The following is a 27,969-nucleotide window of genomic DNA, read 5'->3' on the forward strand; positions in this document are numbered from 1 at the left end:
GATTCAAGAACTTAAAAGATAATCAAGATGAAAAGTATATCACAAGTCATAGATGATTTCATAGGTTCTATGCCCTTTGAATACTCACAATGTTGAGTTCATGACAAGGCCGCAGAGTACTCTAACCTCTAAGCAGTTCTCTATGATAACTGTAGAATTTATCAAGGCTAGAGAACCTTCATCTCCTCAGACAGAATTCTAAGTCTTGCCAAAATTGGTCCACTTTGGAAAAAGGCTGCTCATTTACATTGTAAGTCAACATCAGGAAGAGGTGTCTTACCTGATTTGAAAGCTTTGAGGGACCAACTCACCTTCCTGTTTGATGGAAATGTATCTGGAGGATGCAAGCCTAAACCCCTCTTAATTATTTTGGACTTACATGAAATGACCTTTCAGTTTTTGAAGCCTAATCTGTTTCTGAAAAGAGGAGTTTCAGTATTGTTCCACAACTTCTTTTTTGTTTTTGCTTTTTTCGCTTAACAATGCATTCTGGAAATCTTTCTATGTCTTTCTTTTTCTTTGACACTTCTAGAGTGTTCCATCTTATGGGTATACCATAATTTAACTAGTACATGATTGATTTCTCAATATTACATTAAGAGTGACTGTGTCGAGTCAATGTTCACTTTATTTCTGATTATAAAGCATATTATGGACCTTATAATTCCCAATTGCATATTTTAATTAAGGCTCTAAGGATGGTAAATAAATGTCATGCAGACATCTATAACCATTTCTAGGTCCTGTTAATTTGATATCTGCACATTTACTAGTTAGCCATGGTCAGCCTTAGAATTTTTCTGAATTCAGCACTTGAGGCAGTCACTGTCAATCAGTTGGAATTACTGTTCCAGATGAAATCCATTTGTTAATAGTCTGTGCTTTTTAGCTTTATATAACTCCTTACTACTGATTCATTGCTTAGGACTGTCCAGTTATTTCTGGGGAGCCTCGAAAACCACCCAGGTCTCTCCGTGTCTTTCACAACCCTTCAAGTTGTTCTGGATTTACTTCAGTATCTTACCCTTTCATTAACCTGAAGGTGTGCTTAAACTTCCAACCCATATTCCCATCTTAACTGGTAGATTTTAAGTTATTACACTTCAAAAAGGTACCTGCAGTGTGACACTAAAATCACACACACACACACACACACACACACACACACACAGAATATTTGGTATCTTTATGTTATTAGGGAATCTTACTGCAGTGAAAATGGACCCAAGCATAATCAGGTATTTGTAAACAAAACATTTGATGAAGCATTGTTATGGCTAAAAGTTAAACTAGTTTTAGGGAGCCATTGTTTATTGGTGTAATCAATAGTTTTTAAAAACTTACAGGGCGAAACTAGGCCTTTGCAAAATCAGGAAGAAATCACACTTTCTAATTTATGTGAATTAGCACTTACAATTCAGTGAGATTAACAATTTGTTCTCACTGCAATAGAGCTCCCTATTCATTTTTTTTTTTGCTTCTGATGCACTAATACTAGGTCCATCCCATTAACATGTTGCCAAAATTTCTTGTCATTTACTACATATCATTCATTGCATATTTTTTTGTACTAGGGTTTCATGAAAAATCGTAAGATGGACTGGAGAGGAAGGGTTCTATTAGTTTTTGCTTGCGTCTATATATGACCCCCAAAAAACCTTTGTAAGAGTAAACCTTTCAAATTACCTACTTTTTTGTCCCAAACTTTGAGTGAAGTTAACTACTTTTTTTATTCCAAACTTTGAGTGAAGTTCACTTTTTAAGAGGTTGTGGCAAATCTATCTTGTACTTTAGAACAGTGATCCTCAAACTTCAGCATGCATCAGAATCACCTGGGGGTTTGTTACAACACAGGTTGCTGGTCCCCACTTCCAGAATTACTGACTTAATGTGTCTGAGATGCAGCTAAGGATTTCTGTTTCTAACAAGATCCCAAGTCATGCTGATGCTGGCAGAGGGACCACACTTTAGAACCACTGGTTTAGAATATCCTTCAGCCCACTGAGATTATTACATAACCCATTTTTAGAAGCACAGATTTGTGATTTTCCCTCTTTCTATCTCTTGTTTCATCTACAGCCTTTCACCTATATTGGTTGGGAACTTGCAAGAATAGAAGTGAGGTGATGGTCAGTTTGGGAGACAGAAAATAAGGGAAAAAATGCCATATTTCATTAAGTAAAAAGGGACATTTCCTAATATTAAGACTAGAGGACAGATTGAATAATTCCACTCTTGCCATTGCAGGGCAGTATAATTATTATTGCTATAGAAGTGTTAAGTCTGTCAATTGAATGTTTAAACATTGTGGGTATTCACAATTTAGAATTTTTTTTTTGTCTTAAATTATCTTGGATATAATTTAGTGTATATTTGGTGTTAGAAATAAGGGTGTTTTTTTTTTTTTTTTTTGAATCTGGTCCTTTTTTAATGTAGAAAATAATCTCAGATTGATAATTAGCTTTATAACCCTGAGTTTCCCTCTCATGAAATTTAACTTCTATTCTCTCAAAGAGTCTATTAGAAAAATATTACAAAAAAACAAGACAGTTTACTGGTACTCTGTTTAAAGGTAGGTGTGGGTGTGTGGGTATGTGCACAAGCGTGCACTTTTCTTAAGGATTTATGGAAAATACCACGACTGTCTTCACTGTATTATTTCCTTGGTTCCTTGTAAGAAGGTAATCAGGACTTGGGGAACTAAGATTTCTATCAGTAAAGTGTTTCTCAATTCAAATTTGGATTAATAAATGATTGTTTTATATTAAATAACATGACTAATTTTTTGTTGCTAAACTTGTTTATTGCCAGATAAACAGTGATTACCATTCAACATACTGAATAATAGCCATTTTTTTTCATATGTGCTCTTAGTACACTCAGAGGAAGCCTTGTTTTTATTGGCAACCTGTTATTACCGCTCAGGAAAGGCATATAAAGCATATAGACTCTTGAAAGGACACAGTTGTACTACACCGCAGTGTAAATACCTGCTTGCAAAATGTTGTGTTGATCTCAGCAAGTAAGTTTTTAAATCTTTTCTATCTAATTTTGTTTACTTACACTGTAAAATTTTGGATAAAACCCTTTTGATAGATTAAACTCTTGACTCCCTTTCTCCTCTTTTTTGATAGTAGAGATTTGTCTATTTCAGTAACTTAAAATGTTTATACTGTTGCCTGTGGCATTACCATTTTTGTTATGGAGAGATTTCGTTGTTATGATAATAAATAATAGAATTTAACTCTGGAGAAACTTAAGTTATAACTAATTCCTGTCATTATCTAAAATTTTCTGAAGTGTAAAACCTCCTTACCTGTTCACCTGAGATTAACGCTTCATTGTATCTAGGTAGTTTTGTAATTATTTGCCTTTCCAGATCATTCTATTTGGGAACCACTGCTCCTACCCCTTTGAAGCAAGGGAGCAGATTCAGGAGAACACTTCTTTTGAACATTACAATTAAATCAAGTCAGCTCTCCCTATTCTGAATCTGGAGGCAGCTATAGATATAGGTAGTTATGTTCTGTTAAACTCTTTTCTGTGCTGAAAGAGATGGAATAATGCTAAAAGTGGCTAAATGGATAATCGTAAAAGCCTATATGTGAATTTAGTTTGTAGGTTTATAGTGAGAGGACACAAAGAAGCCTCATGAAGTCTCTACAGACTAATAATATTGTATTTGTCCACTGTCTAACTGATGACTTTTAAATTAAAGCTCACCTAAAATACTATAAAATTTCTGAAACATTTGTTATTAAATTATTTTTACTTCAAAGATTCTAATGTTAAATTCTTAAAAATTTATTTAACTTGCTAATTTCTTAAGCCAATTCTTCCCTTAGACATTCTTATCCCATTTATAAGTATTCATGGTTTTTTAAAAGTCTCTCTGACAGTAAAAAAAACTATAGATATCGCCTCTTATGTTTAGGATATGCTGTGTAAACTTACTTGAGAGTTTTCCACATGATGTTTGGAAAAAACTTTAAAACAGAAACCATTACAAACTCTGATGTGCTAAAAATATATAGTGAAGTCAGGTCATTTTTTTTTCCTTTGGGGAACACTTACGATTTTCTATATCAAGAAAACATTAATTGACAAATAAAAAGAGATGAAGTGCTATTCAGGTTTCATTTGTAAACCTAAAAATGACTGAGACCATTAAGTATGCAGTTTTTAGTTAAAATCTGCTAGTCTTGTTTAATTTGCTTGCTGATTCCTATCTCAAGGAATTATAGAACCAAAAAGGACCACTACATCTGTTAATGAAGAAACATTCACATTTTCCCCCAGTATAATGGCCTTCCATTTCTTTTGACATGAGTAATATGTATGTTGCTCAGACTACATTTGTACATACAGAGACTAAATTTAACTGGTTCTGTTTTTAAAGACAAGACTGGGATTTTTAAGATCATAAATTCCCAGTCTTCCAAATGATTCTAAATACATGGTTATTACTGTTCTAAAGGTGTATGGACTTCTTACTTTATCTATCTCCATATAAGGAAGTACAGTGGTAATGAAGAATGTCTTTACACACAGTACTTTTTATACTGACTTTTGTTAATCTGTAAATTTGTGTTTTAAAGGCTTGCGGAAGGGGAACAGATCTTATCTGGTGGAGTGTTTAATAAGCAGAAAAGCCATGATGATATTGTTACTGAATTTGGTGATTCAGCTTGCTTTACTCTTTCATTGTTGGGACATGTATATTGGTAAGTAAGAATGATTCAAGTTACCAGAAGATTGTTTCCAGTGCTAGAAGTCTTTGTGATTAAAAAAAACTTACATTATCTGTGTTTATCAAATAGCACTTGGCTGAGGAGTACAATCACAGTCTTCTAGTTCTATGGCCTTGTTAAACCTATAAAGTAGTAGAGATGTTGATCCCATTTTTGACTATCCACTTTGCCTTAATGATTGTAGCTACAGCAACACTACCTAATAAATAATTGAGTGCACATACGGTTTTTTTTTTTTTACCATAAGATATAAGGAGAATATCTTCATGTGATCCACTGAGGAAGAAGAAATGAGTGAAGTTTTTTCTCTAATATTAAATATCACCTTTGCTCCTTAGAACAAGGCTTGAAGGCAAGTTTCAGTAATAAAGAATAGTAATTCCCATCTGGTTTGCCGCACTAATTTTGAGGCATGTCATAAGAAACTTCCTACAATGGTAGTTGAAATAATAGTGATTTGGAAAGAATTTTAAATGTATTTAAAATTTCTTTACACTTATTTAAATTTAGTCTTTTGAAAGCAAGTGAGAATGAATTCAAAGTCATCACTATAATAATATTCACACTGATTTTTATTCTGAAATATTGTGAGTTGGGGACTAAGAGGGTGGAGATATAAGTAGGTAATAGGAATTGTTCCGCTGCCCATGGGAGTGCATCGCATGTATAAATGTAACCTGTTACATACTGTAGGAGAAATGGTTGGGGATTGTGTTTCTAAAGAGTTAGGAAAGCATCTGTTTTAAGGTAAATTGAGGCTAGTTTGAATAGTAGTTTTTTAAAAGCCTTGAAAATATCTGTTTGAACAGAATAAATTATTTGGCTGAATTTGGGGGCTCATTTTCAGATGACACCACTCTTTAGAGAACAGGAGTAAGTAAAGATATAATATCAATATCTTCATTTATCTTAGTAAAAGGACTTGGAGTAATGAATTTTAGTTCACGCAACTGTGATTATTCTTGTCACTTATTCAAGAAGTTTTGAGGTCTATCCTCCATTTATGGCTAGCTAGACACTGTACTTGACACTGGGAATGTAAAGATAAATAACTCACAGTCCCTGCCCTCAAACTCAAAAGTTTGTAAGTTTTTATCATCACAATAAAAATTGCTGTGATAAAATTTGAGCAGTATTTTGTCTGAAGGAGGAAATAATTAGTTCTACCCGGTTAAGAAGGAGGGGTAATCTGAAACAAATAATACCTTTTATGTTTAAAAAAAAAAGAAGATAGCAGGAAGGGAAAAATGAAGAGGGGGGGGGAATGGGAAGGGGAGACGAACCATGAGAGACTATGGACTCTGAAAAACAAACTGAGGGTTCTAGAGGGGAGGGGGGTGGGTATTAAAGAGGGCACATACTGAATGGAGCACTGGGTGTTATGATTGTTGATTCATATGAAAACAATGAATCATGGAACACTACATCAAAAACTAATGATGTAATGTATGGTGATTAACATAACATAATAAATAAAAGGGGTAAGATGGTAAGTAGGAAAGACTTGGTAGAAACAGTTTTGTTTCTTGAATTCTCAATAATAAGAAAATTAGAAATTAGGAAATTAATTAGAATATGATGAAGTATTTGAATGGACATTTCACCAAGGAAGATATACGGATGGTAAGTAAGCACATGAAAAGATGTGCCAAATCATTAGCTATTAAGGAAAAGCAAATAAAAAACACCATTAGAAACCACTACACACCTGTTAGAATGGCTAAAATAAGAATTGACAATACCAAGCGCCGGTGAGGATGCAGAGCAACAGAATTTCTCATAAAACATAGATATGATAGAATTATAATGATAGAAACAGATCAGTAGTCAGGTCAGAGGGTAGAGTTTGAGGCAAGAGTATGGCCGTGTAGAGGCAGGTGTGGAGTTTCTCTGGGCTGTTGGAACAGTTCTGTATCCTGATTGTGGTGGTGGTGGTTACACAAATCTATACATGCAATAAAACTTCATAAAACTGTTCATAAACGAGTGCATGTAAGAACTGCTGAAATCCAAATAAAGTCTGTGGTTTAGTTTATGCTATCGTCAATTTCCCAGTTTTGATAATTGTGCTATGGTTATGTCAAATGTTGTCATTGAGGGAGCTGGGTGTAGGGTACATGGGAACTCTCTTATTTTTGTAACTTGTATATGAGTCTAAAATTATTTCAAAATAAAGTTTAATAAAACAGTGCTAAAATCACAAAAATACTATATATGTGTTACTAATTATTTTTAAACAAGATTATTAAAAGTTTTGAAGGTACAGTTGAATCATGCCTTAACCACGAAGAAGGGTTTTCCCCCTTCTTTAAAAGAATAAGGATGGGTTCCTTTTATTCATCATAAATATTACAAGGTGAAATATCCAATGGGAGAAAACTCTGCTCCAAAAAAGTGGTTTTTCATTTCAGCCATCGTGTGTCTGTCTTATGGCCAAAATTGCACCCAGTAATCTACATATATACCTGTAGTAGTTTTATAGCTATAGCTTGTTAGGATATCTTTTTTATCTCTTTTTTTTTAAGATTTTTTAAAATTTTTATTTAGTTGAGAGAGAGCAAGAGAAGGAGAGAGCACAAGCAGGGGAGAGTGGCAGGCAGAGGAAGAGGGAGAAGCAGGCTCCCCGCTGAACAGGGAGCTTGATGCGGGACTTGATCCCAGGACCCCGTGATCACGACCTGAGCCAAAGGCAGACGCTTAACCGACAGAGCCACCCAGGCGCCCCTCTTTTTTATCTCTTTATTGGTCTTTTTGTCTACAATAGTTCATGAGACTTCTATGTTTAGGACACAACCAATAATAAGTCTGGTTCTTAGATTAACTGGTTTCTTCCCAGTACCATCTAAATAATTTTTCACCCCAATTCTTTGGGAAACTTTTTTCATTAGGAGCTGCCACCTCGGGGCACCTGGCTGGTTTTAAGTCAGTAGAGCATGCAACTCTTGATCTCAGAGTTGTGAGTTCGAGTCCCACGTTGGGTGTAGAGATTACTTAAATATAAAATCTTTAAAAAAAAAAAAGCCACCACCTCTACTTCATTAGAAGATCTGATTATTTAAATATGCTATATTTGGAGCATTTAAGTCACTTTCAAAATTACCACTGGGATATTACATTAAAAATTAAGAATAAGACTGAAATATTTGGATATTACCCATCTCTCCTTCAGTAATTCTAGTATTTGACAGGAAATTAAAAGCAATTATAATATTGAAGAAGGCATTGATAGTTTATTAAGGTAACATTCCTTTCAATTCATATTCTCCTTGCTTTCACCAGACTTTTGATTTGAACTGCCTTAAATAATAGAGGTTGGAGAATGGTAAGAAGGGGAAATTGGTAATTTAGGGACTTGTCAAGAAGAATACTCTCAGAACTTATATATGTATTGCCAATACATATATAACAGTACCTAATTTTTGTATCAAAAATTTATAATGTTTTGGGTTGTGTAGCTTGTCTAATCTCTTTGTTTGTCTTTACAGCAAGACAGATCGGCTTGCCAAAGGATCAGAATGTTACCAAAAGAGCCTTAGTTTAAATCCTTTCCTCTGGTCCCCCTTTGAATCATTATGTGAAATAGGTAGGTTTGTAGAGGCAGCTAGGGGAGGGTTCCCCTACTTTTTTTTCCTCCTCCTCAATTTTTGGAAAGTGATACAAATCATTCACAAGAAAAATATTTTTCAAAGCTAAAGGCTGTTAAAATTGAGAACAAGAATTAAGGTAATAGAATCATGTTTAAGGAATGATGTGGCCTTGTGTTCTCTAGAATGAATTGTATTGTGAGTATAACACTAGCTTTCTAGGTAAGGAAAGATATTAATAGAATGCCGGGAGCAGAAACTGTTAATGTAAAGAAGACCTGGACAGTATGGGGAAAGAGTGCCTTGGTATATGTGCTCTAGGATGCATGAATGATCATTTTTAAACTGTGTATGTATACATGGAAGTGCTTAAAACTTTACTGTCTATTGGGTTTCAGCTCTCGACCATCACTCCTTACTTTGAGGAAAGTGAGATCTAGGTGCTTTCTGCTTTAAAAGAAACACAGAAGTCTTCATCTTCCGATGATTTATTATATTTAAAATCAGTGTTATTGTAGTTCCATTTAATTTCTAAATGTATAGCTTTATCTGAGGGGTAAATTTTTATAATAAATTGATAGATGGACTTTTGTAGGTAAATTTGATTAGCTGAAACAGGAGAACTTTAAAACACTGGATAAGGCCTTATTTCCACTAATTTGTGCATACTTGAAAAAAGATATTAATCCTCATTTCCTCAAAGGCATACATTTTTTTTTTCCCTTTACAGGTGAAAAGCCAGATCCTGACCAAACATTTAAATTAACATCTTTACAGAACTTTAGCAACTGTCTGCCCAGCTCATGTACAACACTAGTATCTAATCATAGTTTATCTCACAGACAGCCTGAGACTGTTCTTACAGAAACACCCCAGGACACAATTGTAAGTGTATCATATGCTAGTGTTCAAAGATTATGAAAAACAGGAAAGAATGACCTAAATAATGTATCATAAATGACATGGTAGAAATTTTCTGTTTCAGGAATTAAACAGACTGAATTTAGAATCTTCCAATTCAAAGTACTCCTTGAATACAGATTCCTCAGTGTCTTATATTGACTCAGCTGTAATTTCACCAGATACTGTCCCTCTTGGAACAGGAACTTCCATATTATCTAAACAGGTTCAAAATAAACCAAAAACTGGTCGAAGCTTATTAGGAGGACCAGCTGCTCTTAGCCCATTAACCCCAAGGTAAGACAAACAAAACATACTTTAAAAAATATGCTATAATAGTAAATGATCTATAATAATTCATATTATTAGTAATATAAATTAATATGAACAGCAACTTTTAAATCATTATGGAAATGGAAGCATTTAGTAAGTCAATAATGGACCTATTCTGTTTAGAAAATGAAGTAAAAGAGATACAATACCTGTGATAAAAATTTATTATTAAATATTAGAGAAAAATGTAAAACTCTTAAATATGCCTTCTTCAGCTAGTGTATGTGTTAAAAGATACTGTCTTTTTGGCTGTGTGTCAGTGAATATCAGTGAACATTTTGAAATGTTGGAATGCTTATGTTATAATCAGAGTTACAGCAGTGATTATTGTTAAAGTACTGTTTTCCAAACCATGGAAGAAGGATTGACACCTATCAATAGGAAATATTTTGTCCAAATTATTAGAAGTATATATGTGTATAAATATAGGAACCCAGCCCAGAGGATAACTATCCAAAAGTGTCAAAATAAAAAATTATGTGTTAGAACAGACACTATGAATTGGGTCCCGGGGCCAGAGAGTTACTAAAATAGCATGACCATGAAATTACAACAACTCCCTGAATCCACAGATGGATTCAGTGGTCTCTAGAGACAGTCTCTGTAACAGTGTCTAAGTCCCGTGAATTCCAAGAATTTTAAATAATTTGATCATTTGGATCTTTGCTTTTACAAAGCCATTCGTCATTTCCAGTAAATCTCCTGAGATCAGTAGTTGTTGCTCAATTTAATTCCTTGTTTGGTTTTTTTCTTTTTAATTTAGTTATGGTGGGTGGAATAGTCTACATTCACAGCTTATTTTAAATCTGCCCCTCAGATCCTCACTGCCCCCAAGACTGATTTGCCATTCTCTTCCTTTTAGACCTTCTAATTTAAGTATACTGCTGCTTTATATATGCCTTGATGACTTTTTGACACCTTGATTTCAACCTCTTCTCAGTTTTGGGATTTTGCCATTAGAAACCCCAAGTCCTGGAGATGGATCCTATTTACAAAACTACACTAATACATCTTCTGTAATTGACGTGCCATCTACTGGAGCCCCTTCAAAAAAGGTATTTTCCATGTAAAATGCAGTTTTGATGTTGATGAAAGAAATTTATTTACAATTCCAATCTGTTAAAGGCAATTTCAGAGAGATCTGATTTTATATAATCACTATTGCCTTAGAGTTGTTGATCTAAATGTAAAAGAAGGTCATCATTGTCATAAGCTGCTGGTTATAGTAGGAGACATAAAGCTGGTTGTTCTTTGGCCATGTAAAATTATAACCTACAAGTATAGTTTATTTTAGCATGTAGCTAAATAAACATTCAGATTTTTACTTTTGATTTACCCTTTTTTAAACAAAATTAAGATGGTTTCTATCACTTTGAATATAAATAACAGAAATTACACCTGCCATTGTTTTACTTGTCCCGACTGTATTTATCTTTTAAGTGTACTAATTAACATGAAAAAAAATTGACTTGCATAAAGCCAGCTATTTCTGATAACAAAGTTTTTTATGGCGGATTCTCATAGATGTATAGTAACTTTATAATAAATGTGTAATAAAATAAAAAATATTTGACAATATCTTTATAGTAAATACTGCAACAAGTCTTGAGACTTTTTAAATAATGTTCTTTTCTATAGATTTATGGCATTAAAGGTCAGAGGGCCATTTCCTTGAAACAGGTCTGTGGTACAGGGTTACCTTCTGTGAGAATTAAATTAGGTTATGTATTTAAAATGAGTATTGCCATCCTTAATAGATGTTTAAGAAATGGAAGCTAAGTAAGTCATACTAGTATATGACTGATATAAACCCTCCTAGAGAGTTTTGTTTCTATAATGGCTTCTTAATGAGTAGTGATAGAAACTCTGAGAGTAGTAAAAAAAGGCCACAAAGTACTGAATATGGATTACTTTAAATCTCATGTTTAAGAGTTGGCAGCTACCTGAAGTATAATTGTGGAAATTAGTTTATTACAATTGTAAGAAGGCATAGTAGGATAGTAATCAGCATGCCAGATGAAGTAGGCCAAAACCAGCAAGCCATAGCAATCAAGGACAAGTTAGTCAGTGCTGGGTAGGTGATTTCAGTACCCAAACAGTAAAGCCATTTGCTGTCTCATCCTCTTCTGCCCCCGTTCTCTTCTTACCCTGCTATAAGACATTCAGAGGAAAGCTCTACTTGTAGTTCTGCATGCAGTATCAACTAAAAATATCAAACTGAATGTTGTGTGCAGTACATAGATCTTTGTTAAATAAGGAAGGGACAGAATTGACTCTTAAGTTTTGTCCCTTGGGTGAATGTAGAGGTTCCAACTTGGGGAAGGAAGAAGAGGAAGGATTATAAAGTTTTATTTCGAGGTGGTGGTAAATTAGATGAAAATATTTAGTGGATAGTTAGTCATAGAGGAAAGAATATGGCCTGGTGATAGAAATAATAGTTAAAGCTGTCAAAATAGCCAGGCTCTCCTAGGAAAAGGTAGTAGCAAAGGAACACAGAGCATACTTAATTTAAAACAGTGGAAGGAAGAAGGGCCTGCAAATGAAGTGCTCAGACAAATAAGATACCGTACTATTTTGGAAGTTATACACAGTTTCAAAAGGAGGACATGAGCAGTGGTGTTGAATACATGAAAGGACAAAATAAGGCTTTCATATCTGGTGAGAAAGTTATTAATTATAATTATAAAGTTTGAGAATTATGTACAATGGCTATAAAGGTAATAAATTTTGAAGAAAATTATCTGGTAGTAAAAAAAATAAAAATATCCACTGATGCAACAGTCACAGATCATTTTATAAAGAAGCCAAGTGACGAAAATGAATAAAAGTAAGGTAATAAATTAGAAGGCAGAGGGGCAGGAAGTCTTTTTTTCTCCTCCACGGGAACAGAAACCCAATTAATGAAAAATTGAACACACTAGAAAGAAATGTTAATTCTAAGAGCAAAATGCTTAGAATATGGAAAATAATCAGGTAATTTAAAAAAATTTATTCCTCTGAACTACTATAGAATATCTTTAAGTGTCAAAGAAGGGATATAAAATCTTCTTGTATTATTTATTTTTTATATTAGATCATAAATCTGGTTAGATCATAAATCTTAAAAGTAGTAGCTGTCTTAAAATTCTTATAACACTTAGCTCCACCTGGAAAATGTTTAATTATTGGCTTTTTACGAATTTTCAGGAATTTTGAGCCTTTCCTTAAAACCTAAAGTGAGGGGGCACCTGGGTGGCTCAGTCGTTAAGCGTCTGCCTTCAGCTCAGGTCATGATCCCGGGATCCTGTGATCGAGCCCTGCACTGGGCTCCCTCCTCCACGGGAAGCCTGCTTCTCCCTCTCCCACTCCCCCTGCTTGTGTTCCCTCTCTTGCTGTCTCTCTGTCTGTCAAATAAATAAATAAAATCTTAAAAAAAAAAAAAAAACTAAAGTGAAAAACGAAAGGATAGTATAAAGATAAAAATACTGAGGTTAAGCGGGCACCTGGGTGGATCAGTCGGTTAAGCATCTACCTTCAGCTCAGGTCATGATCCCAGGGTCCTGGGATGGAGTCCCACATCAGGCTCCCTGCTCGGCAGGGAGTCTGCTCCTCCCTCTCCCTCTCCCTCTGCCACTTCCCTGGCTTGTGCTCTCTCTTGCTCACTCTCTCCCAAATAAATAAATAAAATCTTTTAAAAAAAATGCTGAGGTTAAAATGAGGAAATAGTTCGATGTTAATCCTAATATATTAATTCACATTAATAATGACAATAATTTGTGTTTTCAGATGACGGTATATATTATGAAATCTTGCATTGGGAAAATGTAGGTGGGAGCATCATGGGTCTTTTACCATTTTCAGTGCAATTTATAATTCACAAACCTTAGACTTTTTGTGTTTTACAGTCTGTTGCCAGAATCGGCCAAACTGGAACAAAGTCTGTCTTCTCACAAAGTGGAAATAGTCGAGAGGTAACCCCAATTCTTGTTGCACAAACACAAAGTTCTGGCCCACAAACAAGGTATTTATTATGGTATCATTATTTGATATTGTTGGCTTTTCTTGCTATAAAATATGACTTTATTCACTTTAGGCAGGTTTTGACTTTCCCAAGAATTCTAGAATGACTATTACAAATTTTGAATGTGTCAAATTAGAAATTTCTAGGGGTGCCTGGCTGGCTCAGTCGGTAGAGCATGTGACTCTTGATCTTGGGGTTGTAAGTTCGGGTCCCATGCTGGGTATAGAGATTACTTAAAAAATAAAAATCTTTAAAAAAAAAAAATTTCAAACTTACTGAAAAGACTAATGTAATTTTTAGTTGAGTATTTTAATACAAATCAAGACAAAGGTAACCAAAAGATCTTTTTATTTTATTCTAATTCCCTCATGAATTTGTTTAAACTAGATATTCTGAACACTCCTCCAAAATAATTTTCTTCTTATTACATGACCTTCATTGGTCAAGTACAGATAGGTTTCATTCTCCCCTTCCCCTGTTATGCACTTATATATACAGATCATAAAATTAATCTTCTGGTAAATCTTTAAATAATCCACTGCCACACAGAAATGGTGTTACGTAGGGTTTCTTTTTTCTGTTCAAGTACTCAAAAACAAATCATAGCTAATATTTTAAAAGAATGATACAACTCTGTCTCCTTGTAGAATAGTGAACATGTACCATAAGTCTTAAAATAGACACAGATGTACATATACTTTGACTAATGTAAAAGGCTTCAGTATTTCTGAAATGCCAAGATGGCAAGTCTCATGAGTGCCAACTCACAGACAGGTGACAGGGATTGCCTGGGGCTCAGTTATGAGAAGAAACCTGAGGCCTCCTGCAGAGCACCATTATATAGGCTGAATAAATGCTAATGTTAAAGAATATATAAACATAATTTATGGAATTATACATTGCATTTAAGCTAAACAATTATACTAACTTTAATAAACATCAATTTTTAATGATTTTGTGGGGGGTTTTTGTATTTTATCTCCTTTATTGCCTATCTTAGTTTCCTACAGTTGCCATAACAAAGTTACTGCAAACTGGATGGCTTAAAACAACAGAAGTATATTCAGGGCCATACTCCCTCTGAAGCTTCCAAGGGAAGATCCTTCCTTGTCTCTTCTAGCTTCTGGTAGCCCCAGGCATCCTTAGCTGGTGGGAGCATACCTCAATATGTGCCTCTGTCTCCACATGGTCATCTTCCCTGTGTGTCTCTATATCCAGATTTCCCTCTTATGAGGACATCAGTCATACTGAATTAGAGCTCACCCTAATGACCTCATCTTAACTTGGTTATATCGACAAAGAGCCTGCATCCAAATAAGTCACATTCATAGGTAGTGGAGGTTAGGGCTTCAGCATATTTTTGGGGAAACAGTTCAACCATAACATTGCCTTATTAACAATTACTCTTTATTTTGTCTTTTTAGAGGCTGTTTTAAGTGTTTATAGTATGTATTCTAACTTATCAAAGTCTACCTTCAAATAATGTTGTACCATATCATATATAGTATAAAACCTTATAATAGTGTGCTTTCATGCTCCTCTCCCCATCTTTATGCTATTGTTGTCATAGATTTTACCTCACATGTGTGTAAGCCTGATTGTGCATTGTTATAGTTTTTCCCTTAAATAGCCAGTTATCTTCTAGAGAGATTTTTTAAAATAAGAAAAAAATCTATTTTGTATTTACCCACGTATTTACTATTTCCGGTGCTCTTTATTTCTTTCTATAGGTTCACATTTCAATTTGGTATCCTTTTCCTTCATCTTGAAAGACTTAAAATTTCTTATAGTCCAAGTCTGCTGGTAATTAATTTTTTCAGCTTTTGTATGTCTGAAAGAGATTTTTATTTCACCTTTGTTTTGTTTTTGAAAGATATTTTCACTAGATAGAGAATTCTTGTTCATAGTTTTTTCTTTAAAGATGTTGTTCTACTGTCTTCTAGTTTGTTTTGTTTCTGACAAGAAGTCTGTCCTGCTCATTTTTTGTTCCTGTGTATGTAATGTATCTCTTTTCTGATAGTTTTATGATTTTTTTATCTCTGATTTCTGATTTTAAGTCATTTGATCATGATGTGCTGTCATGTAGTTTTCCTCTTTCTTGGCCTCCAAAGTGATTGAGCTTCTTGGATCTGTGATTTCATAGTTTTTATTAAATTTAGTTAATTTCTGGCCATGATTTCTTCCAGTATTTTTTCTGGTCCTGCCCCCCTCTCCCTCCTGGGACACCGAGTATGTATTTATCAGACCGCGAAGTGGTCCCTCACAGTTCAGTACTGTGTTCACTTTTGTTTCCAGTCTTTTTCCTGTTTCATTTTGGATCGTGTTTATTATTATGTCTTCAGGTTAACTAATCTTTTCCTCTGCAGTGTCTAATCTGCTATGACCCCCACCAGAATGTAGATACAGTTTTAATCTCAGATGTGCTATTTTTTATCTCCAGAAGTTTGATTTGGTTCTCTCCTTTAACATGTCCATTCTTTCTTCTACCTTTTTGAGCATATGGAATATATCTATAATAGCTCTTTTGATGATTTTGTCTACTGTCCTTACTGTGTTATTTCTGGATCTGTTTTTTATTGATTTTTTTTTCTTTTCACTATAAGTTATATTTTCCTGCTTCTTTGTATGCCTAGTTTTGTTGTTGTTTTTATGCCAGTGAATGTTGGAAATTTTACGTTGTTGAGTGCTGGACTATTTTATCTTCTTTTAGATATTTCTGTTTTATTCTGGGAGGCAGTTACTTGTTAACAGTTTATTCATTTCAGGTCTCGATTTTTAAGTTTTGTTGGGTAGGACAAGAGTGGCCTTTAGTTGAGACTAATTTTGCCCCACTACCGAGGCAGTATCCTTTCAGTACTCAGTGACCTGCTGAGTATGATGTTTCTTCATTCTGGCTATTGAAAATATGAGCTACTCCCAGCCCAGGGTGAGCTCCAAGAATTGTTCTGCCAGCTCCTTTGCAAGAGTTCTTTCTCTAGATTCAGGTAGTTTTCCTCACTGTAATACTATAGTAAGTTCTGATACTAACTACCCAGACATAGCATAGACTCTGTAGGCAAGATCATAGCCCCAGCAAGACTTAACAAATCTTGTTGACTTAGCAACTACAATTTCAAGGGTTCCCTGGGCCACCTTCACTTCTGACCAACTACCTACAAATTTGAGGGTTCTTACTACCCCCTGAGGTTTAATATGCTAGGACAGTTCATAGAATCTAGGAAAGTTCTATACTTACAGTTTTATTATAAAGGGTACCAGTCAGGACCAGACAAACGAGGCCCATAGGATGAGGTCTGGGAGGGTCCTGAACACAGAGCTTCTGTGTCCTTTCCCCTGGGTGAGACGTGTCACCTCACCAGTGCATCTGTGTGTTCGCCAACCAGGAAGCTCAACTGAGTTTTGGTAGTCAAAGTTTTTTGTGTTTTTTTTTTTTTTTTAAGATTTTATTTATTTATTTGACAGAGAGCACAAGGAGGCAGAGAGGCAGGCAGAGGGAGAGGGAGGGAGAAGCAGGCTCCCCGCTGAGCAGGGAGCCCAATGCGGGACTCGGCAGCCCAAGGCAGCCACTTAACCGACTGAGTCACCCAGGTGCCCCGGTAGTCAAAGTTTTTATTGGAGTTACATTACATAGGTATGATAGGTTGTGTCATTGGTCATGTGATTTAACTCAGTCTCCAGCCGCTGTCCCCTTCCTAGAGAAGGTCAGGCTGTTAACACCCAGCTCAGCTCAAAGCTTCAACTGTCTAATCACTGGTTGGTCTTTCCAACATGGCCAGCCCAGTATTCTGAACCTATCTAGGGCCACCACAAGTCATTTCATCAGCATAAACTCAGGTGTGGTCTTAGGGGCCCACCATGAAGAACAAAAACACTCATAGTGCTTGAGAAATTCCGAGCATGTGGGCGCCTGGTTTTCTCAGTATTAAGCATCTGCCTTCAGCTCAGGTCATGATCCCAGGGTCCTGGGATTGAGCCCCGCATCTTCTCCCTCTCCCACTCCCCCTGCTTGTGTTCCCTCTCTTGCTGTCTCTCTCTCTGCCAAATAAATAAATAAAATCTTTAAAAAAAAAGAGAGAGAGAGAAATTTAGAAGCTGCTTCTCAAGAATTCAGGACAAAGACCAGATGAGTTTTTTATTATAACACACTCAAACAGTTGCACTACTCAGTTTCAACTGCAGATTCTAGGAAAACTTCCAGCAGATCTCTGAAGCTCTCCTTCTTTGTAGCTCTCCCCTTTCTAGTACTCTGACCTTCATATTCTAGCTGCCTTCACTTCCTGGAAGTCTCAACATTTTCTTCTCAACACAGGAAGACCACTGAGTTCTGTTTGTGTTCCCTTTCCCTCTGTCCTCAGAATTCTCAGGCATATGTGCTTGCTGTCCAAAGTCTGAAAAGCATCGTTTAATATAGTTTGTTCAGTGTTAATAGTTGTTTAAGATGGGATAGTAAATCTGGTCCATTTTACTTGTACATTTACAATTGGCAGTGGAAGTCTGTTTTTGTTTTTTTTTAGAAAGTTGTTTTTTTAGAGTTGATTAGAATAGCATAGTTCTCTTAGCTAAATTTCCCCAAAAAGTTTGTATGTCATCATTTTCTCTACATATATTAACCTCTAAAAATAATTTTTATATTCTTTCCAAGGCATCTTCTTATAACTAGCATTCATATTTTATTACGAAATCATAAAATGATACTAACAAAAACTTTTTATTTTTCTTAAAGATTTTATTTTATTTATTTGAGATTGAGAGAGAGTGAGAATGAGCATGAGCAGGGCTTGGAGGGGAGAGGCAGAAGCAGACTCCCTGCTGAGCAGGGAGCCTGCCTCAGGGCTTGATCCCAGAACCCCGAAATCACCACCCGAGCCAAAGGCAGACACTCAACCGACCAAACCACCCAGGCACCCCTACCAGAACTTTTTAAAAAAGTGTTTAATATAACTGGCACTTAATCACATAGGTAATAAGTGATAGAATTGATTTCAGACCTCAACAGTCTGATTCTAGAGCACATTCCTTTCATTCTCAAATTCCTAGTTAAAAAGATGCAAGTTATAAAGAGATGAGTATATTTCATGGCTACGACCAATGTTTCAAACTCACTCAGTATCCTGCTTCATTTTTCTGATGCCTGTCAGACTTTGGACATTTTTTTCTTTTGTCAAATTACCCTTCGGAGCTAACAGAACCATAATGAAAATTATGATTAGGAAGAGTTTGTCTTCTTCATCCTCCTAGCCCCAGAATCATCTTACTATTATTTTTACTTCTACCCCCACAAGATTCATGTTATACTCCTGCAACTTTTCTTGGCTTTTAAGAAGTCTCAGCATTTTTTCTCAGGCTTGTCCTCCCTATAAACTGCTCCATGGATGAAATTATTCCCTCCCACTTCTCAGGCAAACTCTTTTCTTGACAACATATAATTCACATTTGTAGCATAAATGACATAGTTGTTCAAATAAAGAATATTGTACTTTTAAAAATGAATCAACTTCTGTAAAAGGCAAAACTATGGAAACAATAAAAAAGATCAGTAGTTGCCAGGGGTTGGAGGGGGGAGGGATGAGTAGGCAGAGCGCGCAGGATTAGGGCAGTGAAAATTTTCTTTATGATACCATGATGGATATATGTCATTATATATTCACACATACCTATAGAATGAACAAAACCACGGGTGAACTCTATCATAAAACTGTCGACTTTATAATACATCAGTGTAGATCCATCACCTATAACAAATGTCCCACTCTGGTGAGGCATGTTGATAATGGGGATGTTGGGGGCAGGGGTATATGGTACATCTCTCTGTACCTTCCCCTCAATTTTGCTGTGAACCCTAATCTCCTCTGAAGAAAAATCCTAGGGGGACACCTGGGTGGCTCAGTCAGTTAAGTGTCTGTCTTTGACTCAGGTCATGATCCCAGGGTCCTGGGATTAAGTCCTGCATCAGGCTCCTTGCTTGGTGGGGAGCCTGTTTCTCCCTCTGCCTACCACTCCCCTTGCTTCTGCGCTCTCTCACTCTTTCTCTCTGACAAATAAATATATATATAAAATCTCTTTTAAAAAAATAAGTAAAAAATCCTAGGGATGCCTGGGTGGCTCTGTCGGTTAAGTGTCTTCCTTTGGCTCAGGTCATGATCCCAGGCTCCTGGGATCGAGTTCCGTATCAGACTCCTTACTTGGTGGGGAGCCTGCTTCTCCCTCAGCCTGCCACTCCCCCTGCTTGTGCTCTCTCTCTCTTGCTCTTTCTCTCTCTGACAAATAAGTAAATAAAATCTTTTTTTTTAAGATTTTATTTATTTATTTGACTGAAAGAGAGAGAGAGAGACAGTGAGAGAGGGAACACAAGCAGGGGCAGAGGGAGAGGGAGAAGCAGGCTTCCTGCGGAGCAGGGAGCCCGATGTGGGGCTCGATCCCAGGACCCTGGGATCATGACCCAAGCCGAAGGCAGACGCTTAACGACTGAGCCACCCAGGTGCCCCTAAAATCTTTTTTTAAAAATTAAAAAAAATAATAATAAAATCCTAATTTAAAAAAAATGTATCGGATCGCCTGGGTGGCACAGTCAGTTAAGCATCTGACTCTTGGTTTCAGTTCAGGTCGTGATCTCAGGGTCGTGAGATCAAGCTCCATGTAGGGCTCCGCACTCAGTGAAGAGTCTGCTTAAGACTCTCTCTCTCTCTCTCTCTCTCTCTCTCTCTCTCTCTCTCTCTCTCTCTCTCCCCCTCCCTCTCTCTCTCTCTCCCTCCCTCTCTCCCTCTCTCCCTCTCTCCCTCTCTCCCTCTCTCCCTCTCTCCCCCTCTCCCCCTCTCCCCCCTCCCTCTGCCCCCCCCGCTCTCTCTCTCTAAAATAAATCTTTTAAAAAAGTAAAATAAATAAAAATTAAAAATACATATAAAAATGTATCATAAAATAAAATTAATAAATCAACCTAAGTGACCTCACTTGCTGTAATACCTACACTGAGATTCTGTCTTTTGGAAAGGTAAGAGCATCCTGGGCTTTCTGTACTCACTGGTCAGTGTCTCTTTTATTCTTAGAAGCCTCTTTGACGCAAATTCAGGTAACTAGTGGGATTTCACATAAACTGTAAACCATTTAGTCCATAGACTGACCCACTCTCAGGTAACTTGAGGTTTTAAGTTTGCTCACTTTCTAAGAATGGAATCCTTGTACCTTAGAGTTTGCCTTTTAAATTTAAAAAAAAAATGTACCCAGGCAATTATTAGATTCCTTTAGTTCTCAACAGAATTAACCTTGATGTGGTAGTTTGAATTTATAAGGAAATAATAATTGTTCTAGTGGTATTTATTTGTTGGCAAATATCCCACATGTAGACTATCCATGTCCAACTGTCTTTTTTTCTCTAATTCGCTATGGTTGCAAATGAGGGCTAGAGAGAATTAGTTTATAGATGTGTTTATCATTTATTGATCTACAGTTTTTATGTGGATTGTTTTAAGTTCACATTAGCAATTTCAGATAGAGTGAAGCTCTGTGCTATAATCTTTATTATTTTATGGTAATACAGATAGCTTTTAGATTCTTAGTTTTCATAGAGGGATGACAAATGGACCGACCAAACTCATCATCTTTAGAATACAAACATGATGAATGTGTTTTTTAATGTATCTGAATTGAAACAATAGGTAGTACTCATAAGCTGGGTTTTTTTTTTTTAATGTCTACTTTTATCATTTTTTTAGTACAACACCTCAGGTATTGAGCCCCACTATCACATCTCCCCCAAACGCACTGCCTCGAAGAAGTTCACGTCTTTTTACTAGTGACAGCTCTACGACCAAGGTAATTTAAAGATTTCCATATGTCACATTTACTTAATGCTTCCCCCTCCATCTCTAATAAATAAATTGAGAGACTATTTAAATTTTTCTAATGTTTTTGTAATTTATAAAGCTGTCTATAACATTTATAAATTTTCTTGGTTCTTTAATAAATATTATAAAACATTGTTCAAAGGACAAAATTGTGATGGGAGACAGATCAGTGGTTATTAGGAGTTAGGACTTGGGGGAAGATATGACTACTAGAGCATAGCACAAAGGAATTTTTTTGTGTAGTGGTCAGACAGTCCTATATCCTTATTGTGGTGGTTGATTACATGAAGCATACATGTGATAAAATTTCATAGAACTATCATGTCAAAAAAAAAAAGTATATGTAAAAACTGATGAAATCCAAATAAGATGTGTAATTTAGTTGATAGTATTGAACCAATTCAGTCTCCTGGATTTGATGATGTCCTGTGGCTATGTCAGATATTCTCACTAGGAAAATTAGGGGAAGGATAAATTTCCTGTGTTTTTTTTGCACATTTCTTTGTACAAGGACCTCATTATGCCCTTGGTAAATTTTGTTGGTCCATTGACAAATATTATGGATAATTTTTAACTTTGACATGAACAATTCAACAATTTTATAACTTATCAGTTATAATGCTCTGAGACAGGTAATACTGCATCCATTTATTTTCTTATTTTTAAATAATGAAAGTTATACACTTTCAGAAAAGAGCAACAAACACTTAATACTGATTTACCTTGCACACTAGTTCATTGATACAATTTATTTTCAGAATTGTTACATTTAAAATTAAATGACTTTGAAAATTTTTATTATAAATTTTTTCTGAGAAAAATTTAGACCAGTCAAAACTATATATTTATTTTGTGACTAATACTTGAGAAAGAATTGGGAAGTCTAAAATACATGCATTTAACAAGTGTGGAATTTTCCTCCTTTTTACAGGAGAATAGCAAAAAGTTAAAAATGAAGTTTCCACCTAAAATCCCAAACAGAAAAACTAAAAGTAAAACTAATAAAGGAGGAATAACTCAACCCAACATAAATGATAGCCTGGAAATTACAAAATTGGACTCTTCCATCATTTCAGAAGGGAAAATCTCCACAATCACACCTCAGATCCAGGCATTTAATCTACAGAAAGCAGCAGCAGGTCTGTTTTAAACGCTTAATATCTTCTTTATTTTATTTTATTCACTTATTTTAAGTAAGTTTTTTAATGTTCATTAAAGTACCTTCCATTTTTTCTAGATAGATGTTGGAATTTTTAATAAATTATTTTGTACTAGCCTTTCTAGAAAACCAAACTGTTTTATTTTGTTTTCCTCCTTTGTTTACTATATTGTTTTCTCCTAGAAGGTTTGATGAGCCTTCTTCGTGAAATGGGGAAAGGTTATTTAGCTTTGTGTTCATACAACTGCAAAGAAGCTATAAATATCTTGAGCCACCTACCTTCTCACCACTACAATACTGGTTGGGTACTGTGCCAAATTGGAAGGGCCTATTTTGAACTTTCAGAGTACATGCAAGTAAGTATAGAAAACTGTTTACATGCCTTTTTAGAGCTAGTTAAAATGCCTGTGCTTGAGACAGCTAGATCTAACAGGTCAATATTTAGGGGCACAAGGGTGGCTTGGTTAAGCATCTGACTCTTGATCTCAGCTCAGGTCTTGATCTCAGGGTTGTGAGTTCAAGTCCCACCTTGGGCTCCACACTGGGTGTGCAGCTGTTTAAAATTAAAAAAAAAAAAGGTCAATATTTATTATGTAATGTCTTTATTTTCTGAGCATTTTAATATATAAATAGACAATTTTTTCTTGTGTTAAAGGGTGAGTAGTTTAAATTTGGGGAGATTGCTTGAGATAGATTTGTAGAGTATTCAAGTCATCCATATATTCTTGTTTTTGTTTTTTTTTAAGATTTTATTTATTTATTCATGAAAGACAGAGAGAGAGAGAGAGAGAGAGCGCGGCAGAGGGAGAAGCAGGCTCCCAAGGAGCAGGGAGCCCAATGCAGGACTCGATCCCAGGACCCTGGGATCATGACCTTGAGCCGAAGGCAGATGCTTAACCATCTGAGCCACCCAGGCGCCCACATATAATCTTTTTTTTTTTTTAAGATTTTATTTATTTTAGAGCAAGAGATCTCAAGCAGGGGGAGGGGCAGAAGGAGAGGGAAAGAGGGAATCCGAGGCAGACTTTGTGCCAAGTGCAGAGCCCTACACAGGCCTCAATCTCAAGACCCTGAGATCATGACCTGAGCTGAAATCAAGAGTTGGACACTTAACCAACTGAGCCATCCAGGCACCCACATCCATATATTCTTATGGAAATATATTCTTATGTGAAATATTTATACCCTACCCCGTTGGATCTGAAAATATATATTACCATGTAATAGGTGTTTATAATAAAAAATTTTTCTACTATATGCAGAGTTCCTACTGGGCTGAATTTTTGACATTTCATATGTTTTATAATCTTGAAAAATACTATGAAGAAAACTGTATATAATGGAGGACATAATGTCCTCAAGACTTTTATCCTTTAGTTTTAATTACATTCGTTGCTTAAGTTATCTGTTTATACCAGAAAAGGAGATTATAAACACAAAGCCAAAGAAAATTCTAATTTCCAATTTAAATTTCCTACCCACAGCTCAATGGCTGGGTGGCTCTGTCGGTTAAGCGTCTGCCTTCAGCTCAGGTCATGATCCCAGGGTCCTGGGATCGAGCCCCATGTCGGGCTCTCTGCGCAGCAGAGTCTGCTTCTTCCTCTCCCTCTGCCTGCTGCTCTCCCTGCTTATTCTCTCTCTCTCTGTCAAATAAATAAATAAAATATTTAATTAATTAATTTTCTACCCAGTTTACCTTCCAAGCATTTTCTCTCCCCACCCCTAAACTTAAAGAAATTGTTTAAAACTTTAAAAAATATATATATTAATAAAATTTCTCTAAAATAAATTATTTGAAGTTTATAATAAAGTTACTTTTTTGTCCTGTTTACTTTCAGTTCATTTATTCAGTGCATGTTATGTCTTAGATTCTCTTCTAGACTCTGTAATACAGCTAGACAGATAATTGCTTGCCTTTATAGAGCTTGCATTCTAGTAAGAGAGATAGATTGTAATCCAATACATGTACAAGGACAGGTAGCAATAGGTCATAGGAAGAAAAAAATGAAGCATGATAAGGGGATTGCAGGACAATGATATATGGAGCTATTTGCCAGAAGGTATGCTCAGAGAAAGGAGGTGACTCCTTCATGAGCCATGCAGAGATCTGGGGTGAAGTGTATTCTACGTAGAGAATAAATACAGAAGATACCAACTCATGTATTACTGTATGGTAAAGAAAGAAGTGTTGCTGTAGACAGATTAGCCTTATTCATTGCTAGAAATTCCATGTTTGGATAATGATCCTTTACTGATACATAGGCAAAAGCTGTGTTTGGCAAGCCCCTTTCAAAATTATTTCTAATTTATTATTTCACAGGTACTTTAAAATACATAATTTTTATTGTTTCCCTCTAATTATAGAGCAGTGTCCCAGATACTTAACTAAACAGAAGCCTTTGTTTCAACTTAATTTACTTAATTTCATGAGTTTTTTTCATTTTTCTTTTTGTCTCTGCCACAGTCACTTTTCAGAGGAAGCAATAGATCCTGAAAAATTTGAAACCAAAAGATTTCCAAAACCCATATTTGACTTGTGGTTAGGTCTGTCTTATAACCAATGCGTATTGGAAAAACTTACCTATAACTTTTAAGGGATTTCAGAGAAGTTAAAAATCATTAAGCTAATCCTAGATAATATATGGCCATTTCTTAGAGTTCCTAGTTTTATAAATGCTGTTTCTTTATTTTCCACCATCTTCATTTCATTAAGAACTGTCCACATATTTTTTATTCAAAACTAAACTTGACTTTCAGAATTTTGAACTTTTGAATTAATAAACTAGGGAACTGCTAATTGGTTTTATAAAACCCAAAGCCTTGGGCACCTGGATGGCTCAGTTGTTAAGCGTCTGCCTTCGGCTCAGGTCATGATCCTGGGGTCCTGGGATCGAGCCCTGCATCGGGCTCCCGGCTCCGCAGGAGGTCTGCTTCTCCCTCTCTCTCTCCCCCTGCTTGTGTTCCCTCTCTCACTGTGTCTCTCTCTGTCAAATAAATAAAATCTTTTAAAAAATAAAATAAATAAAATCCAAAGCCTCAAGGTGAGAGAAACCATTCTGGGAGCTGTGAGTGAGGGGAGGAAAAAAGTAGCGGAGGAGGGACCCTAAAGTCAGGTTAGTGCTGCAAAGGAAAAGAGAATCATTAGGCTGGAGCTACAGTTCCCCCGCAGGTATGACATCCGTGGGTATGCTCAGTGTTCAACATGCCATAGCATTGGTAGCCAACTGAACCTGTTTTTCCCCTAAAGTTTTTAGCTCAACCTCTTAATAAAAGTCAGTGCACAAGTAGTTTTGTGTTACAGAAATCATTGTTCTCTCACTTTTCCTGAGTTATTCTATAAAGCCATTAAGAAAACTTGGAAATGTATTTTTTGAGAATAAAATAATTGACTTGGCCTTTATAAATTGTAACTTTGTGTAGATTTCTCCTCTGTCATTTTGCTGGAAACGTAGGTTTTCTTTTCACAGTTAATGCTCTTACCATGACTTGTGTATACCTAGGTTAAGTGTGAATTTGATTACCTCAATATTTGACCTATTGTGGAACATTGTTCATTGCGACCCTATGTTATTACTAATTCACATAAACACTGTAAAACAAGGCAGCATTTAGGTCCCATGAGAATAGTGCCCAGTGCTCTCCCTGCATATATGTGAATTGTATCAACTTATTTTCCCATTAACTAGTTTTTTTATTTCAGGCTGAAAGAATATTCTCAGAGGTTAGAAGGATTGAGAATTACAGAGTTGAAGGCATGGAGATCTACTCTACAACACTTTGGCATCTTCAAAAAGATGTTGCTCTTTCAGTTCTTTCAAAAGACTTAACAGACATGGATAAAAATTCACCAGAGGTATGATAACTGAAACACTTTGCTTATGTAGTTGTCTTCTGATCACCCTTGCCACGTGGGGATGAAGCAAGTAATTCAAACACCATTTAGCATCATCCACACTTTTTCACCCTTTTCTACAGGCAGAGAGGGACTCAGAGAAGAGAAAAGTCCTAGAATATGTGGTGCAGATTCATAAGCATATATTTTATTCAAGATTAATCAAGATTTGGCTATATTATAATTGCTGATGTTGGGGCATCTGGGTGGCACAGTCAGTTCCGCATCCAACTCTTGGTTTCAGCTCAGGTCTGATCTCAGGGTTGTGAGATCGAGCCCTGTGTCAGGCTCCGTGCTCAGTGCAGAGTCTGCTTGGTTTCTCTCTCCCTCGCCCTCCCCACTGCCCACACTCATGTGTGCGCGTTCTCTGTCGATCTCACTGAAATAAATAAATATTTTTTAAAAAAATTGCTGTTGCCAGCGGGATTAGTGTTCATTAAGCAGAAATTATGTAGATTGGAAAATGCTAATTTTATTTTATTTTCTTTTTTCTTTTTCTTTTTTTAAGATTTTTATTTATTTATCTGAGAGCGAGAATGAGAGAGAGAGAGAGCACATGAGAAGGGGGGAGGGTCAGAGGGAGAAGCAGACTCCCCGCTGAGCAGGGAGCCCGATGCGGGACTCGATCCCGGGACTCCAGAATCATGACCTGAGCCGAAGGCAGTCGCTTAACCAACTGAGCCACCCAGGCGCCCAAAAAGCGCTAATTTTAAATTAGAGTAAAATAGTGCTTTTTTTATTGTCATTTTAAGACATAGGCACAATTCATTTGCATACTCCAGTCCTGTAAGAATTGTTATTTCATTGCATCTCAAGAATAGTTAGTGGTACTTGTATAACATATCTAATCTTAGAATTAAATTAAAAACAGTCAATTCTCATTATTCTTGGTAGTTATGTTCTAGTTTCTGTAAACACTATTATTAGCAAAGACTGGATCGTTTTATTTGGGGGAAATGTGCACACACACACATCCTAAAAACAACCCATCCTGGTAGATTTTATTATCTTTATTTTATATAAAAGAGAAAATGCTATTCAGAAGTGTTAAGGTGATTTGCCTGAGGCTACCCTACAACAGGTACCTTATTTAGGATTCAATCTCTGTCCACCTGGCCCCAGAGCCAGAACTTCTTGCCCTGCACTGTACTTTCCCCTACACTCTCTATCCTTTGGTCATCTCTATGTGAGAGATGAAACAAGGAGGCATAGAGTCACCTTTTTTTTTTTTTTACCTCAACTGGGACCGTACCTGTTGGACAACTCATATGTTGGGTGACCACTAAAGCACTCCAGTGTAGAGTTTGGTTTTACAAATACTATAAATTTTTACAAGTAGACAAATACACCAATATGAAATCACGAACAATGAGGATCAACTGTATCTATTAAAACTTCAGGGGGGTGCTAGGTGGCACAGTCGGTTGAGCATCTAACTCTTGGTTTCGGCTTAGGTCCTGAACTTAGGGCTCAGAGCTGTGAGATCGAGCCCCCGACAGGCTCCAGGCT

General features: G+C 36.0%; 1 protein-coding gene across 12 annotated transcripts in view; it reads left to right on the plus strand.

Annotated features, from left to right (window-relative positions):
- Positions 1–27,969, plus strand: part of CDC27 (cell division cycle 27) — a 73,233-nt gene that overhangs the window by 22,970 nt on the left and 22,294 nt on the right. For 5 of the 12 annotated variants that reach the window (XM_028087494.2, XM_028087500.2, XM_028087498.2 and 2 more), the window contains exons 3-13: positions 2,875–3,022; positions 4,599–4,724; positions 8,237–8,334; positions 9,066–9,220; positions 9,321–9,532; positions 10,509–10,623; positions 13,435–13,568; positions 21,278–21,377; positions 22,341–22,548; positions 22,752–22,924; positions 26,269–26,421. In XM_028087494.2, coding sequence (XP_027943295.1) covers positions 2,875–3,022; positions 4,599–4,724; positions 8,237–8,334; positions 9,066–9,220; positions 9,321–9,532; positions 10,509–10,623; positions 13,435–13,568; positions 21,278–21,377; positions 22,341–22,548; positions 22,752–22,924; positions 26,269–26,421 — 1,622 coding nt within the window. Of the gene's footprint in view, positions 1–2,874; positions 3,023–4,598; positions 4,725–8,236; positions 8,335–9,065; positions 9,221–9,320; positions 9,533–10,508; positions 10,624–13,434; positions 13,569–21,277; positions 21,378–22,340; positions 22,549–22,751; positions 22,925–26,268; positions 26,422–27,969 lie in introns of those variants that run through there. The other 7 variants (XM_028087496.2, XM_028087501.2, XM_028087497.2 and 4 more) reach the window with 5 other exon arrangements.

This window comes from Eumetopias jubatus, unplaced genomic scaffold, assembly GCF_037043125.1.
Source record: "Eumetopias jubatus isolate StellerSeaLion01/CBP00866 unplaced genomic scaffold, mEumJub1_p1.0 scaffold_10, whole genome shotgun sequence".
NCBI classification, from domain to species: Eukaryota; Metazoa; Chordata; class Mammalia; order Carnivora; family Otariidae; genus Eumetopias; species Eumetopias jubatus.